Source organism: Salvelinus alpinus, chromosome 26 (genome assembly GCF_045679555.1).
Source record: "Salvelinus alpinus chromosome 26, SLU_Salpinus.1, whole genome shotgun sequence".
NCBI lineage: Eukaryota > Metazoa > Chordata > Actinopteri > Salmoniformes > Salmonidae > Salvelinus > Salvelinus alpinus.
Genome location: NC_092111.1, coordinates 12,972,899 through 12,990,150, shown reverse-complemented (window position 1 = coordinate 12,990,150; position 17,252 = coordinate 12,972,899). Strand labels below are relative to the sequence as shown.

The 17,252-nt window shown below is 43.9% G+C and overlaps 1 protein-coding gene across 7 annotated transcripts in view; it reads right to left on the bottom strand.

Moving 5' to 3' along the window:
- Nucleotides 1-600: 600 nt before the first annotated feature.
- The window catches only part of LOC139554765 (histone-lysine N-methyltransferase ASH1L-like), a 45,113-nt gene continuing 28,461 nt past the window's right edge, over nt 601-17,252 (bottom strand). For 4 of the 7 annotated variants that reach the window (XM_071367887.1, XM_071367884.1, XM_071367883.1 and 1 more), the window contains 10 exons: nt 13,385-13,439; nt 11,068-11,200; nt 10,098-10,382; nt 9,658-9,744; nt 6,830-6,920; nt 5,977-6,115; nt 5,694-5,866; nt 5,428-5,594; nt 3,149-3,584; nt 601-3,002 (listed from right to left, as the gene is read on the bottom strand). In XM_071367887.1, the coding sequence (XP_071223988.1) occupies nt 2,911-3,002; nt 3,149-3,584; nt 5,428-5,594; nt 5,694-5,866; nt 5,977-6,115; nt 6,830-6,920; nt 9,658-9,744; nt 10,098-10,382; nt 11,068-11,200; nt 13,385-13,439 (1,658 nt within the window). In that variant the 3' untranslated portion in view covers nt 601-2,910. Of the gene's footprint in view, nt 3,003-3,148; nt 3,585-5,427; nt 5,595-5,693; nt 5,867-5,976; nt 6,116-6,829; nt 6,921-9,657; nt 9,745-10,097; nt 10,383-11,067; nt 11,201-13,384; nt 16,809-17,252 lie in introns of those variants that run through there. The other 3 variants (XM_071367886.1, XM_071367888.1, XM_071367889.1) reach the window with 2 other exon arrangements.

The window sequence follows — 17,252 nt, the reverse complement described above, 5'->3', positions numbered from 1 at the left end:
GCAACATCTCAAGACATCAGTCAGGAAGTTTGTGGGCAGAACTGAAAAAGCGTGTGCGATCAAGGAGGCCTACAAACCTGACTCAGTTACACCAGCTCTGTCAGGAGGAATGGGCCAAAATTCACCCAACTTATTGTGGGAAGCTTGTGGAAGGCTACCCAAAACGTTTGACCCAAGTTAAACAATTTAAAGGCAATGCTACCAAATACTCATTGAGTGTATGTAAACTTCTGACCCACTGGGAATGTGATGAAAGAAATAAAAGCTGAAATAAATAATTCTCTCTACTATTATTCTGATATTTCACATTCTTTAAATAAAGTGGTGATCCTAACTGACCTAAGACAGGGGATTTTTATTAGGATTAAATGTCAGGAATTGTGAAAAACTGAGTTTAAATGTACTTGGCTAAGGTGTATGTAAACTTCAGACTTCAACTGTATGTTATGCACCGGCGGCCACCTATCATCTAAACCTGGGAACAGACCCTCATACTGCTTTTCTACACCCCTGCTTATAAATTCACCTGAATTATATTAAGGAAATCCAGAACACAATTAAACATTTAAACATGATCAAAAAGTCAAGGCAAAATAAACATTCACAATAATGTAGTGCTTTTTATTTAAAAAACAAACAAAAATAACCCAAATAGAATATAAAACAAAAAGTAAAAACCAACAGTATTTTCATGACTTTAGAATCATAATTACAAACTTTTAACGAGTGGAAGAAGTTGACAAACTGTACACATCACAAAATGTCTGCCAGTCTGTCCATTTACAATGCTTGCATCTTATTTTGTGATTGTCTAAAAATAACTAAACAAATCACACAAAACACACAAATAGCCTACAAGCACAAGCATCATATTTATGACCGCTATCACAAAAACAGAACCAAAACGGAAGAACATATTTAGCTGACAGTTATACTTCTGTTTCTGTCATCTCTCATAATATCATATTTTTTTTTATGTTGGTTTGTTTTTTTAGTGTTCAACACTTTGCAGCAAAAACAAGGAGCATATTTTCTCCTCAAAAGTAAAATTATTGATATTCATTATTACAGCGACAGATGTAATTTTCAGTCACTGTTATGTCCCAATGCCTTTTATGAAGTTCGTTTGACATTCTTCTCGCTCATGCAGTACATAGATGAATTTCATTTTTAGGGAACAAAAAATTCAGGTGAAGTTCTTATGTCATTCATTAGGACAGTTGTGGTACATTTTACTGGACAAAAACACCTCTTCTTTCCCCTTCAAGCTTAAGTGTCTCGATTATAGTAATACAAATGGCAGACAATCATTATAATAATACATATGGGTCTGAGTTCTGTACAATACAATAATACACAAAATCTGTTATCAAGATATTGCTTTTGGAGACACTTCTCACATTATCCCAGTCTGTATATACATAACTTGGCACTGTACAACTTTCTGTCCTCTTTCTGTCAGTTTCTTTACTCTCTCGTTCTGTCAGTCCATCTTGATAGGACATTTCGGGTCAAAGTTCCATTTTAAACAGAAGCGTTTGAAAAAAAGAAATCTCATCAAATCACACAAATTATTTAAAAGTATTCTCCATGGCAACCAGAACACATTTGAAGAATAAAATGTACAGCTAGAATTCCCTCCCTCCCAACAAATACCCCTCACAGAATATATGAAAATATGACCATCACGATACATTTTATGTTTCCATAATTTCCCATAAAATGTTAATTGCCATCAAGCCCTTAATTTTTTTCTTTTTTTCTTCAAGAATTCTGGCAGATTACTGACACACAAATGTGCATACACACACTCACGCAAGGCAGTCAGGGATCACGGCGTTCTAAGGCGTTACAGTAAGAGCCAGTGTTCCGCCACCTGACTTAGTTAAGCTGGTGAATCAGGTACTTCAGAAAGAGGGGTGAAGTGGACTGCCTCACAAACCGAACAAGACACTTGACTGACCAAAAGCGTACACTCCATCTTCCCAGAGACCACCAGCCATTCTCCCGTCCTTCCTTCTCTGTTCCTATATATATATATATATATAAGATAATATACTTATTAACTTGCTTTTCAGACGGCATCATCCAATACTGTGTTAGTGTGTCTCGTTGATACATTACAGAGCGCCAACAATATCCATGGTACCAAAGTGCAGTTGACCAACCTCGTTCCTGCTGCTTCTCTCCTAGTTCATCGTCAACAGTGTATGCTTACTGTACACTGCATAGCCTCTGAGCATAGTTCTGGTACATTAACCCTACGTTTAGTTTGTCATCACCACTTAGTCTCACTAGGGGGCGCCAGTCTCCAGTGTTCTCATTCCCATTTGATGTTGTTTAAAAAAACGAAGTCAATATGAGTCTATGGCTGTATGCCACAGCCATGTTCAGTACCACTTTGTTCCTTTATTTTGCTCATCAAAAATAATTGACTCAAGGTTGCACTGATGAGCCATGTATGGATAATGTGACACCTATGTAATTGTCTCTCTGTCCCAAGTAACAGGGCCGTCTTTGATGAATATATGTTCAATGCGCATTTTTAAGTGCATGGGGTACATTTTCCTATGTAAAAAAATTAAAAATAAAATATGCATTTGCATTGTACTTCAATAAGTCTGGGTCCACCCTCCTGAGAAGTCCTTGGGTCCCCTACAAAACCGTTATCAATGATCACGACTGCTGAGTGCAATGCTTCAAACCGTTTATTTGTTGAGTTGTTTCATCACTTGAGATGAAAGGTTGGGGAAGAGGGGACACCACCCGAAGGGGGGTCAGAGAAGGGGACCAACCTTTTCACTTTGTGGTCACCTTCTCTTTGTAAATGTCGTCTTCCCTCTTTCCATTTCCCCCCCACCTCTCCCAAGTAAATGAAAGGGGAATGTGCTTGCCAGGTAAGTGGCAACATCATTTTCTAACCACAAAGTCTCCAAATCCAAGTGTCCGTCTACGTAATCGCCGTCCTGACCCCTCCTCTAGAAGATAAGTGACATCTATGGCTGTTGGAAGAAGAGAGAGAAGTTACCAAACACCAATGACACATTAAGTTACCTGTCCGATATTTCCCCCTCATCAATTCAACAGTTTCCATTCTTCATCAAACCACCCCTCTGTCGTAATACCCGTTTCCTCATTGCCTGCTCACCGTTCTTATTGGGTGTTCTGTGTAGCAGATCCAGCAGAATCTTGTTTAGCCGATCCCTTTGCGCCTCCCTCCTGCCCAGTCCGGAGTGATGGAGGGGTGAGGAAGACATGGAGGGGAGGAGCTCCAGCACGTCAACTCCTCTCTCTGCCGTACCTTCCTCCAGCTCCCTATGCTCCTCTACCTCCTGCCCCGCCTCCTCCTCTTCTCCCTCCCTTGGCCCATCTGGCCGCGTGGGTTGGGCAGCGGTAGGGAGTGTGGGTTCTTCATGGGCAGTGTCCATGTCCCCCGCCACCACTCTTCCATTTTCACTCTCCGGACGGAAGTCGTCGCATGGGGAAGCGTCGTCCTCACAGGCCCCTCCAACTCCTTTGGGCCGCTCGCTCTTCCAGGCCGAACGCCCCCCGTTCCTCTTGTAGTTGTCCGGAACGTAGTGCGGCTGTGGCGAGGTTGGGAAGGAACAAAGGCTCTTTTAATTTGACTTACAAGTTGCTCATACGGGACTTCGTTTTTGGGATTATTAACAATTTGTTTTACTAACTGTGTATAAAGCTGGACCCCAAACTTCTCTCTTAGGATAACCTGTTATGGCTGCAGGGGGCGTATTGAAAAACTGGAAAATATGTGCAAATTTTCAAACGGCCTCTTAATCAATTTTTGCTCTTACAATATGCATATTATTATTACTATTGGATAGAAAACAGTCTCTAGTTTCTAAAACCGTTTTAATTATTTCTCTAAGTGGAACAGATAAATCTTTACAGCCCATTTCCTATCCGGAAGTGAGATTTCCAAAATCGATGTCGCTTTTCAAGCCCTTGTCTATAAAAGGGCATGTCACTTAGGACTGTAGAAACACGTCATACGCCTTCCTCTGGGTGTCATGCGGAAGTGAGAGAAGAAATGAGTTGATTATCTCGTTCAGGGGTTGTATACAACCTCTTGGAGTGAGAAGTGCGCACTTAATTTTTTTTGGAAGGCGCGAAGTTGGATCTGGAGTAGCCTCCTGGAAAACCGTCGTTATAGGTGAATATGATCTCTGGCTTCGATTTTATTTGATACATGTCACAATATCATCCTAAAGTATGTTTTTTCAATATACTTTAATTATATTATTGAAATTTATTCTGGACTTTAGAGGTGATGCGTCGCAAGAATTGGTTCAAGAACGAGAGGTTAGCAACGCACGGCCAGTGTGCTTGCTAATTCTGAGGGAAATCGTTCGTTATGGATCCAAATAAAGTCGGTTCTGAACAAAGGACCCCTTGGAGAACATTCTGATGGAAGATCAAAAAAGATAAGGACCCAATTTGGGATGCTATTTCATATATATCTGTCGAACTGTGCTATCGCTAGCGTTTGACTAGAATCAATGCTGCTGTGTGTTAGCTATTGTAGTAAGCTAATATAACGATATATTGTGTTTTCGCTGTAAAACACTTCAAAAATCGGAAATATTGGCTGTATTCGCAAGATATTTGTCTTTCATTAGCTATCCACCATATATTTTTCTGAAATGTTTTATGATGAGTAATTAGGTAGTTGACGTTGGTGTCTGTATTTACTCTGGCTACTCCCATGCGATTTCTGACTGTAGCTATGATGGTAGCAGTAATGTAAAACTGATTTATAGCTAAAATATGCAAATTTTTCTAACAAAACATAGATTTATTGTGTAACATGTTATAGGACTGTCATCTGAGGTAGTTTTTTCTAGGTTATTTAGGTTGGTTCTAGGTTAGTTAGGTTGGCTTGTGCATGCTACTTGCATCCTACTTGTGCTGTGAAAAATGTCTGTCCTCCTTTTTTATTTGGTGGTGAGCTAACATAAATATATGTGGTGTTTTCTCTGTAAAACATTTAAAAAATCGGACATGTTGGCTGGATTGACAAGATGTTTATCTTTCAAATGCTGTATTGGACTTGTTAATGTGTGAAAGTTAAATATTTAAAAAAAATTGATTTTGAATTTCACGCTGTGCACTTGAGCTGGATGTTGTCATAGGTGTACCGGCGTCGGGATGACGTCGGGCTGCAGCCATAACAGGATAACTAGCGGTTTGCAAAAACACCCACGAAAAGAATGGTAGGCACATATCAGTCGCCACTGGTGCACGATCAACCTCTTTGATGAAAACAACTTTGATACACTTCTCTAGTTGCACTCAATTCAAGCCCATAATGGAACCTTATATCAATACTACCTCATCAAACTAGCCTCACTAAAACTACATACGGAAACTTCAATACAAACAACCCCCACCCCTCTTCGACCCTCTTACTGAGAAGTCTCTCTTGGGGGCCAGCCTCTTTGGAAAGTGGTTGAAGGCGTAGGGCTTAGTGCACACGGGGAAGCGGTTGCGGTGGATCTTGTAGAAGAGGTGCGCCGACTTGTCCAGGCGGTAGTCGCAGATGTACACGTCCTGCTCCTTCACTCCTTTCGGCCGCCCTGAAAAAAAAAAAAGGCGAGGTAATAATGTGTGTTAGCGCAGTGTGTTTGTTTTTAACTCCCTTACAAAGTGTGTGTGCGTGCGTGCGTGAGTCTCACCTTTGCAGTAGGTGTAGAGATCGAGGACGCAGCAGGTCCCGACCACGGCCTCCAGAGGGATGATCTCGTAGAGTGGCACACGAAACAGCTCGTTGTGGTAGAAGCGGCGCGAGGGCGAGTGGTGCGTCTCGTGGGGCCTGAAGTAATGATGGCCAAAGGCAAACCTCTCACCCCTACAGGGCACCCACACAAGGAGACAAGAGCGAGTCAGAGGAAAAAAAGACAGCAATGAAATGGCTGATGGTGCTCAGCGCTGGCTCAATGGGGCTCCCCCCTCCCTTACTTTTCACTCTTCCAGAGTTTCTCGATGCGGAAGATGTCTAGCTTGTCTCTGTTGACATGGGACAGGAGACGGTAGGACTGCCTGACTGGCTGTCCCTCTGGGGTGCGTCTGCTGTCCCTCATCAGGTACACACAGTCACCTGGTCAGACAGGTTACATAACATTATCATGATTTTTATTTATACATAATGTTTTTTAAATGACCCCTTTTTTTCTCCCCAATTTCGTAATTACGATCTTGTCTCATCGCTGCAACTCCCCAATGGGCTTGGGAAAGGTTGAGTCATGCGTCCTCCGAAACATGACCGACCAAGCCGCACTTCTTAACACTTGCTCGCTTAACCCGGAAGCCAGCTGCACCAATGTTTCGGAGGAAACACTGTTCAACTGACGACCGAAGTTAGCCTGCAGGCCCCCGGCCCGCCACAAGGAGTCGCTAGAGCTCGATGGGCCAAGTGAAGCCCCCCACGGGCCAAAGCCTCGCCAAACACGGGCGACGCTGGGTCACGGCTGGTTGTGATACAGCCTGGGATCGAACCCCCTTAGTGATGCCGCAACACTGCGATATAGAGCCTTAGACCGCTGTGCCACTCGGGAAGCCGGTATAAGGCACATTTATCACACCCCAAGTTGCTATACAACAATTATTCCACGTGGCAAGCTGTGCAACTGACACAAAAACACACTACAACATTGATGTGGCCTCATACATGGGGTTACATCCGAAATGGCACGCTATTACCTATATAATGCACTACTTTTGACCAGAGCCCTATACTTCTGAGCAGGGCCCTGTTCAAAAGTAGTGCACTATATAGGGCATAGGGTGCCATGGTTATAGTCCCCATCCATACCTTGGTGCAGCAGCAGTTCGTCTCGCAGCAGACAGATGTAGTAGATTGAGCCAGACTGGGCGTAGCTGGGCTGGGGCAGCATTGGCACCTCCTGGAGCACCAACGGGACAGGATATGACATCAGATCAAACACGAAGTTGAAACAAAAGACAAAGCATTCCTTTGAAATTACCACCTGTGAGGAGTGGAGTGCCTGAAACAACAATGGCTATGTCCCAAATGGCACCCTATTCCCTGATACATTTACAAGGAGCAATCTGCGATTGGTACATCCATTTTTGGACTTGTAAATTACTGATTATATACCCATTGATTCTTGAAGAATATAACTTATGAAATGCCTTATGAGCTTAGTTCAACTGTCATTCCCTATCAGAAACCAAAATATAAGCAAGTCTTACTCCATTGTTGGTAAGCAATGTAATTGTAAACAAATACTGTACAGTGATCCCTCGCCACTTCGCGGTTCACTTATCGCGGATTCGCTATTTCGCGGATTTTCATAATGCATTTTTTTTTTTTTTTTGGTGCATTGTGCTCTGCATTCTGATTCGCTAAAAACTCACTCCCGCTTCTTGTATCAAAACATGCTACGAATTGTGCTATCATTTTGTCGTCTCGTGCAGTTATGTGTACGTACATAAAACAGCTTGGCAAATTTACATTAAGTTGGCCAAATTATCTTGTAATTTCGAACATCTCCTAAACCCATAATGTCGACGAAACGGCCTACACGTGAGTCACTGTATTTGTATACATGTAATAGTTGCTAATTGTAAAAAAAAAAAAAGTTTTCTATTTCGCGGATTTCACTTATCGCGGGTCATTTTCGGAACGTAACCCCCGCGATAAACGAGGGATTACTGTATAGCCTCAAAACATGGTTAAAACTGTACATTTGATATCATGGATGCTCAGTCCTTGAATCAATAGCTCTGTGTATACATTTGAGATTGGTTGTACACCCCCATCCCTCCACTGTTTTCCAAATCAGTGGCAGGGTGAAGCTTTCTTAGTTTCAACTGCATATTGCCCCTTTATTTACACTTTCTGTAAAGTGTGTTGTGACTGTTAAATGCACTTATCTTAGTTTTGGGATGTGCATATCACCTTTTTCTTCACTGACTGAACACATCTCTCATGGGCTGTTTCGCAATATGCATACTACCGTGTACGAGCACGCAAATTGAAGCACGGGAGGGTAGGAGAATGAGTTCCAAATCAAAGTATGCGGCGCAAAAGTTTATTGAAATTAATGGCGGCCATTATTTGAGCTCAAGAGGAGAAAATAAACCCAGACTTCGGAATGAGATGTTGCCCATTCACATCTCATATGTTGCCTGATTGCAATATTTTATCTTGATACATTAATAAATACATACAGTACTCATTTTGGCATGTTTACCTGCCTACAATACCCACTTTAGTGTGCGTAGATTGCAAGCCCATTGTAAGTCAATAGAGCGAACTGGCTAGCTAGCTAACCATGAAGTACTGACAGTCATCTACCTTGCATAACATTATCTTTAGGTAGTTTTTGCCTGTTAAACTAGCTGGCTAGTGCAGGTTATTACGTTCAGCGAATGGGGGAGGTGAAGCGTGACGTAATACAGTAGGGGGAGTGCGAGTGCCTCTCAAATGTAATATTTCATCCACACTCATCCTCACAAGAACGCACTCAAGAGAGCGTTCACAAAAAATGCACTCGGAACATGAGTGTGGAGAAGAGTAGTATGCATATTGAGAAACACCCATCGTCTGATAACCCAGCTGTGACCTTCCAGTGGGTTTCTTTGAGGGGTTGGAAGCAAAATTATTTCCCCGATCGTTTCATTCTGAATCATTTACTTTCATTCCACTGTTCTGACCAGCAAAATAAAGTTAGAACCGGTTCGAACACAAAAATAAAGTTACGGTTTATATCATTCCTTTCTGTTCCTTTTTAAACCTCTGAAATCATATATTTAAAAAAAACATTTAGCTCGACATTGAATTACTTCACCAATCAGTGCAGATAGAGCAGCTTGCTATGGAGCGGGCAAGCTATAGTTGTTTACACACATTGGACAGGCAAGGGTGGGGAGCAAGAGAGGGTGGAGGAAGAGGCTTGGCTTGAAGTGCTGGGCATCTTGTTATGACATGCATTATCTGAATCAGGCCCCTCAGAATTATACCTATGCAGGAGTGGCTTTTATGAAGGAACTTTGAATGTCTTTGGCCTTCCCGAGAGTTGGCTTAATGTTGGACTAGAGCTAGTTAGCTAGCTAGCATGTGTGTGTGTGCAGAGAGGCACCAGAAATAAAAACATATCTTACCTTTTTGTAGTTAATAAATCCAATGTGAAATGTGATAACTATAGTATCCTTAACTATCATTGAAAAGGTTAATCTCTCATTAAAAATGTCTCTCCCTAATTTCAGAATCACGCTTGTAACGTCAGTAGGCTACAGTAGTCTATGCTCCGGCGAGGGAGGGGCTGATAGCCTACACACAGACACAGTAGCAAAGATTTTTTTGCTGGCAGCAGACACTGGAATATGTTTCTGAGTGACATAGTGAGGGCTTTGCATAGGTGCTTTGTTGCATTTTTGGTGGGACTGGAAAATGCCCAGAATGTAAAATAACATTATTAACCAGTTCCCATGCTTTTAAAATAACGGTTCTGTTCCGGAATAGTATAGATCACTTTCGTTCCCAGTTCTGAATCCCCCCCCCCAAAAATTTTTTTTTATTGAGTTTTCTGTTCTGTTCCCTGAACTGGTTCCAACTTGTGGTTTCTATAGACCATGGGGTGTGATTAAGATTAGGTTAAGGGGGACAACACTCACCCTGTCCACAGGTCGGGGGTCGCACTGCTCACACAGGTAGTGTTCCACCTCCGCCTCCAGCCGCATGCAGTCAAAGTGCTGCCACACCTGAGAGACAGACGCATCACCGTTTACCCTGACACTACAATCACAGCCAAAACTAACGCTAACAATATATTAGACTACCACACTTAGTAATCTTTCCCACAATCAACTCGTGCTCTCAAAAACATTGCTTCCACTGACAGGAACAAACACTCGCCATTCACTCAGAATCATCAGGCAAGTACCACTACATTCAACTAGCCTGGAATCCAAACTGTATATTGCCTCATGGATTCAGTAAGGAACTGATATTCAGTTTTATCCATATTCAGTTAGGCTAACATTCAACAACAGGTTAAACTTCAACAACACAACTCGGAGCCTGCAATGTTAGGCTGTGTCCCGCGATCTCTTACCATGCACTTCTCACACTGGATCATCAGGCCCTCGTCCTTGTACATGCCGCAGATGCAGCGGATGATGTCATCGTCCTTGTCGTGTGAGCCCGGCCAGCCCCCTCCGTGGTGGTGGTGATGATGGGCATGGTCTCGCTCCAGCGAATCCGAACTGTCCGCTTCGCTGGCTGTTTCTCCGACGATTTCGTCAATCTGGACAGCGGCTTCATGGCGCGCGCCGTAGTAGGCCTTCCTCAGCCGGCACACGTCCCTCCCTACTGACGACTTCCGCCCGTAGTATTTCTGCTAGGATGGAGGGAGCATAGGGCAATGACGTTGAGAATTTGGAAAATACAGTTTGTGTGTTGTAAAGTTGAGTAAAAGACCAGCTTACGCCACAGCAACCTAAACAAGTTCGACCAGACTTCCAGAATCCCACTTAGAATTCTAAGCCCCTGCAAAATTATACATTTTCAGACAGATAGCAACAATGGCAAGAAGCTGCCATGTGGGGAATCGTGGCTCGTATCAGCTTGTTGTGCCTTGTTATTGATACCATGTCTTCTTTTGAGACGTTTTGACTCGTCACGTCTATGCTAATATTTGGTAGCTAGCTAACCACCAACTGTAATGGTGTATTTGGGAGACAAGTGCTCATTGTGCAAATGTATGCATATTTTCAATAATGATTTGGAGAGGAAATATAGTTTACATGTTATCAACACTACTTTGATTCTAAAGCCAAACCCGACTGTTTTGATCCACGGTTGCGCACACATTGGGTTTTGTTGCTAAATAACCCACCTGTCTATAGGGTTGAGTACCCTTCAAAGGATTTGAGTGGCACTCACACAGCCTCCACACAACACAAATGTAAATAAGAGTCCTCTGTGTGTAGGTGTGTGTAAAAAAAAGTCCTGTGTTTAGGTGTGTGTGTAAAGGATCTGTGGCTGTATATATCCAATAAGGAGGAGGGTTGAGGGAGACCCACCTCTGCGTTGCGGAACACTTTGAGCATGTCAGTGTCAAATGCCTCCACGGTCTTGTAGTGCCCTGTGGTGATTTGCTTCTCAATGGTACTCAGGTCCAGCGGGTCTGACACCTTCTCATAGTACTGCGTGTTCCTGGGGTCACACACAAACACGAGTCATGGGGTGAGAGTCAAAACTGTGCCTCTTGTCTCATGAATCCAAACATGATCGTTATCATGTTTGGATTCATGAGACAAGAGTGTTGGATAACACACAAAGCGTTGCACAACACACCTACATACAGTAAACATCGGTGAAAGATTCTCCTCTTCTGTCTCTGCTGCTAAAGCCAATTTCTACCACTCTAAATTCCAAGCATCTGCCTCTAACCCTAGGAAGCTCTTTGCCACCTTCTCCTCCCTCCTGAATCCTCCTCCCCCTCCTCCCCCCTCCTCCCTCTCTGCTGATGACTTCGTCAACCATTTTGAAAAGAAGGTCGACGACATCCGATCCTCGTTTGCTAAGTCAAACGACACCGCTGGTTCTGCTCACACTGCCCTACCCTGTGCTTTGACCTCTTTCTCCCCTCTCTCTCCAGATGAAATCTCGCGTCTTGTGACGGCCGGCCGCCCAACAACCTGCCCGCTTGACCCTATCCCCTCCTCTCTTCTCCAGACCATTTCCGGAGACCTTCTCCCTTACCTCACCTCGCTCATCAACTCATCCTTGACCGCTGGCTACGTCCCTTCCGTCTTCAAGAGAGCGAGAGTTGCACCCCTTCTGAAAAAACCTACACTCGATCCCTCCGATGTCAACAACTACAGACCAGTATCCCTTCTTTCTTTTCTCTCCAAAACTCTTGAACGTGCCGTCCTTGGCCAGCTCTCCTGCTATCTCTCTCAGAATGACCTTCTTGATCCAAATCAGTCAGGTTTCAAGACTAGTCATTCAACTGAGACTGCTCTTCTCTGTGTCACGGAGGCGCTCCGCACTGCTAAAGCTAACTCTCTCTCCTCTGCTCTCATCCTTCTAGACCTATCGGCTGCCTTTGATACTGTGAACCATCAGATCCTCCTCTCCACCCTCTCCGAGCTGGGCATCTCCGGCGCGGCCCACGCTTGGATTGCGTCCTACCTGACAGGTCGCTCCTACCAGGTGGCGTGGCGAGAATCTGTCTCCGCACCACGTGCTCTCACCACTGGTGTCCCCCAGGGCTCTGTTCTAGGCCCTCTCCTATTCTCGCTATACACCAAGTCACTTGGCTCTGTCATATCCTCACATGGTCTCTCCTATCATTGCTATGCAGACGACACACAATTAATCTTCTCCTTTCCCCCCTCTGATAACCAGGTGGTGAATCGCATCTCTGCATGTCTGGCAGACATATCAGTGTGGATGACGGATCACCACCTCAAGCTGAACCTCGGCAAGACGGAGCTGCTCTTCCTCCCGGGGAAGGACTGCCCGTTCCATGATCTCGCCATCACGGTTGACAACTCCATTGTGTCCTCCTCCCAGAGTGCTAAGAACCTTGGCGTGATCCTGGACAACACCCTGTCGTTCTCAACTAACATCAAGGCGGTGACCCGTTCCTGTAGGTTCATGCTCTACAACATTCGCAGAGTACGACCCTGCCTCACGCAGGAAGCGGCGCAGGTCCTAATCCAGGCACTTGTCATCTCCCGTCTGGATTACTGCAACTCGCTGTTGGCTGGGCTCCCTGCCTGTGCCATTAAACCCCTACAACTCATCCAGAACGCCGCAGCCCGTCTGGTGTTCAACTTTCCCAAGTTCTCTCACGTCACCCCGCTCCTCCGCTCTCTCCACTGGCTTCCAGTTGAAGCTCGCATCCGCTACAAGACCATGGTGCTTGCCTACGGAGCTGTGAGGGGAACGGCACCTCCGTACCTTCAGGCTCTGATCAGGCCCTACACCCAAACAAGGGCACTGCGTTCATCCACCTCTGGCCTGCTCGCCTCCCTACCTCTGAGGAAGTACAGTTCCCGCTCAGCCCAGTCAAAACTGTTCGCTGCTCTGGCACCCCAATGGTGGAACAAACTCCCTCACGACGCCAGGTCAGCGGAGTCAATCACCACCTTCCGGAGACACCTGAAACCCCACCTCTTTAAGGAATACCTAGGATAGGATAAAGTAATCCTTCTAACCCCCCCCCCTTAAAAGAGTTAGATGCACTATTGTAAAGTGGTTGTTCCACTGGATATCATAAGGTGAATGCACCAATTTGTAAGTCGCTCTGGATAAGAGCGTCTGCTAAATGACTTAAATGTAAATGTAAAGAGCTAGCATGCACACACAAACAAACAAGCAAATACATACCGCTTTCTTGAGGGTAGGTTTACCAGTGGAGCAGCAAGGGTCTGACCAGCTGAGTCTATGGAAAGAGAGATTATCTTCAGCAGAGTACCTTCTACTTTTATAGTGCATAAATATACTCAGGGAAAAATGAGTCTGCACACTTGAATCAGATCTACAACAGCAGATGTTTGTAGAAGCAAAAGCCAAACAGGTAAGCCAGTAGTAGTGGTCAGTACACGCACATGGACTGAGTCCTGTTGAGACTGGGTTGCGTTACACAGAAGTGTTGACTTTGTCATGTCTTTGCCATTTGACCAGCAGTTTCTCTGAAGGCACCAGGGATGTTTAGAGACTAGGAAGTTCATGGGAAGTGTAACGTCTGCGTCCAGCTCACACTCCCAAACACGTAGATCCCCAGAACTCTGACCACTTTCCATCTCACTGTCCAGATCCCAATCACCGGAATTCTAATCACCTGTTCACACACCTGCATGTCATCATCCCACAATATTTAGTTCAGTTCCTTGCACCTCATCACTGTGAGGCATTGTTTGTTTTGAGACACACTTCTCTCGGAGCACTGGTTTTTCCCGTCCTTCACTCCTGCCGTGTAGGATAGTTTTTGCCCGCCTCACTCACAACGCCTATTCCCTGCCTGTACTGTTGCCATTTTTGGACCTACCGTGTATGACCTTCTGCCTGCCCCTGGACCCAGCTACCTGCCTTCTCCTAAGGTCCCTTCCAATAAACACCTGCTGCTCCCTGCGCTTGAAACCAGCTCTCTGTCTCCTATCGTGTTCAATACAGGAAGGAGTTCAGTGTGTGCGCAAGTTTTAGAGTAAGTGATCGAGAGAGTGTGAGTGTGTGTATGCTGGAGGGGTGGTTGGTGTTTACAGGGAAGGCTGCACACACCCACACACACACACGCGTACACACAAAGCTCTGCCATCCCTTACAGCAGGGTTCCCCAACTGGCGGCCCGTGGGCCAAATCTGGCCCGCCAGCAATACTATTTGGCCTCACAAAGCCCCCCCAAATAATTATGAATATTTTTTTTTAAATGATAATATAACAATATCGGGCCTGACATGCAAAAATTCCAAAATGCAATGTTCCAAGAAGGAAGTTACACTACCTAAATAAGGCAAAAGTTACATATTAACTTAATTCATGAGGAGAGAGAATGCAGGAGACGGTCAACTAATAAAGCAGGCATTTTATAGGGAGCCGCTGAAACGTAAATCTGCAAACGCAGCGCAATCAATAGGAGGTGAACAGCGCCTGGTGCTGAAAATATACAGTACCAGTCAAAAGTTTGGACACACCTACTCATTCAAGGGTTGTTATTTGTAGAATAATAGTGAAGACATCAAAACCATGAAAAAACACATATGAAATCATGCAGTAACCAAAACAGTGTTAAACAAATAATATATTTGAAATTCATCAAAGTAGCCACCCTTTGTCTTGATGACAGCTTTGCACACTCTTGGCATTCTCTCAACCAGCTTCATGAGGTAGCCACCTGGAATGCATTTCAATAAACAGGCGTGCCTTGTTAAAAGTTAATTTGTGGAATTTCTTTCCTTCTTAATGCGTTTGAGCCAATCAGTTGTGTTGTGACAAGGTAGGGGTGGTATAAAGAAAATCGCCCTATTTGGTAAAAGACCAAGTCCATATTATGGCAAGAACAGCTCAAATAAGCAAAGAGAAACAACAGTCCATCATTACTTTAAGACATTAAGGTCAGTTAATCTGGAAAATTTCAAGAACTTTTAAAGTTTCTTCTAGTGCAGTTGCAAAAACCATCAAGCGCAATGATGAAACTGTCTCTCATGAGGACCGCCACAGGAAAGGAAGACCCAGAGTTACCTCTGCTGCAGAGGATAAGTTCACTAGAGTTACCAACCTCAGAAATTGCAGCCCACATAAATGCTGCACAGAGTTCAAGTAACAGACACATCTCAATATCAACTGTTCAGAGGAGACTGTGTGAATCAGGCCTTCATGGTTGAATCGCTGCAAAGAAACCACTACTAAAGGACACTAATAAGAAGAAGAGACATACTTGGGCCAAGAAACACGAGCAATGGACATTAGACCGGTGGAAATCTGTCCTTTGGTCTGATGAGTCCAAATTTGAGATTTTTGGTTCCAACCACTGTGTCTTTGTGAGACAGAGTAGGTGAACGGATGATCTCTGCATGTGTGGTTCCCACCATGAAGCATGGAGGAGGGTGTGTGATGGTGCTTTGCTGGTGACACTGTCAGTGATTTATTTCACTTAACCAGTATGGGTGGCTACCATAGACTTATACACCATTTTATTGATCCCCAATCCTTAGGTAAAGCTGTACAGTGCGATATGAAGGTCAATACACACAATATGCTGACTGGGGAGGTGATTTCACACAGTCACAGTCCTGCGATAAGAGCTACAACGCTAGTATTTGCGTAAACTCTTCACAGTTGTGTTCTGTAGGTGTCATTCCAACCTGGTTTAACATTATCTAGTCTAAATATGGCATAATTCCACCAATTGTAAACTTCTGCATCACGTTCAAAAAGGTACTTTTATTTTGAAGGCAAACCGCAAAGTCCACTATTGTGCCTAATCCTTATTGTGGCTAGCATCACAACACATAGCCGGTTCGGTGGAGCCTCACTAGCCAGATGACGCTAGCTGGTTGCTTATAACATTAGCTTTGGGCAACAGGGTTAAGTAACTGGATAGCTATTTATTTTCATGAACTGAAGTTCAATTTCAATAGGCGAACAACAAGTGGCTACCTAGCTAATACTTACTCACAATGATTCCTAAATCATTGCTAAGAATGAAAATGACTGCAGTTTCTACTGGCCATTGTTTTCAGGCTGGTTGTATTGGTGCTAGCTAGGTACCAAGCTAAAGGTAGCTACCTACCCCAGAAGTTGCGGTCAAACAAATAATGCTTTATTACCAACGTGGTATTGTAAACACATTGTTCGTGGCAGGTGTTTGCTTGTTTGCAGCTTTGACAGTGCTACTGATAGTAGTGGTGGCGCTTGGCTTGCACGTGCAAATTCAGTACTGTAGCTAACTTGTTATGCAAGTGTTGAACAGCAACAGATGGAGAAAAACTACACCAGTCGAGTAACTAACTTCAACAATAATCTTCATTTTAATTTGACTTTACAAACAAACAACAAAAGGGCTTCATTGTAGTCTATTTCATCCGAGCCTAGGCCTATTTAAAATAACTTAACTGGCTAAGGTAGGCTATGAGGCTTAACAACACCTTCCACAATAAGAAAAGATATGGCCTAATAGAAGCAGGATTTCTTTTGTTATTAGCCCTAATTACAACTGTAACTGGTCAAAAAGGTAGCATCCTACATAAAACAATAATTGAAAGAAAAAATGTCGATGTCTGTGTCTGAATGTCTGTATTGGGATAGCCTGCTCCTGTAAAGACAGAACAAACAGAAAATACTGTCAGCTTGAGAACTAAATATCCTTGGATAGGCACTCACAATAAGCTAGTATTTACTAAACTACAGTCATATAGGCCACTAAGTTACTTACTGTACCTAATGTGAAAAGTTGCATTTCCCCTCGGACACGATCTTGTGGATGTCGAGTGAGATGGATGAGATTTTGATGCGCAGGCAGTCCTCGATTGACTTAAGTGAAAGCCGGTTCCTGTCGTGAGTCTATATTATGTTCAGAGGAAAACGAGGACTCGCATGTGTAAATCGATCCAAACATTGTTAGCACATAAAATGCAAGTTTCTTTATTGTGCTGTATTCCTCTGAGCATGCCACCCAAAACGCACACAAGGACTCGGCACTACTACTGATCGCATCCCTGATTTGGCTCGATATCTGGAATTCAGTTTGAATTGCGGC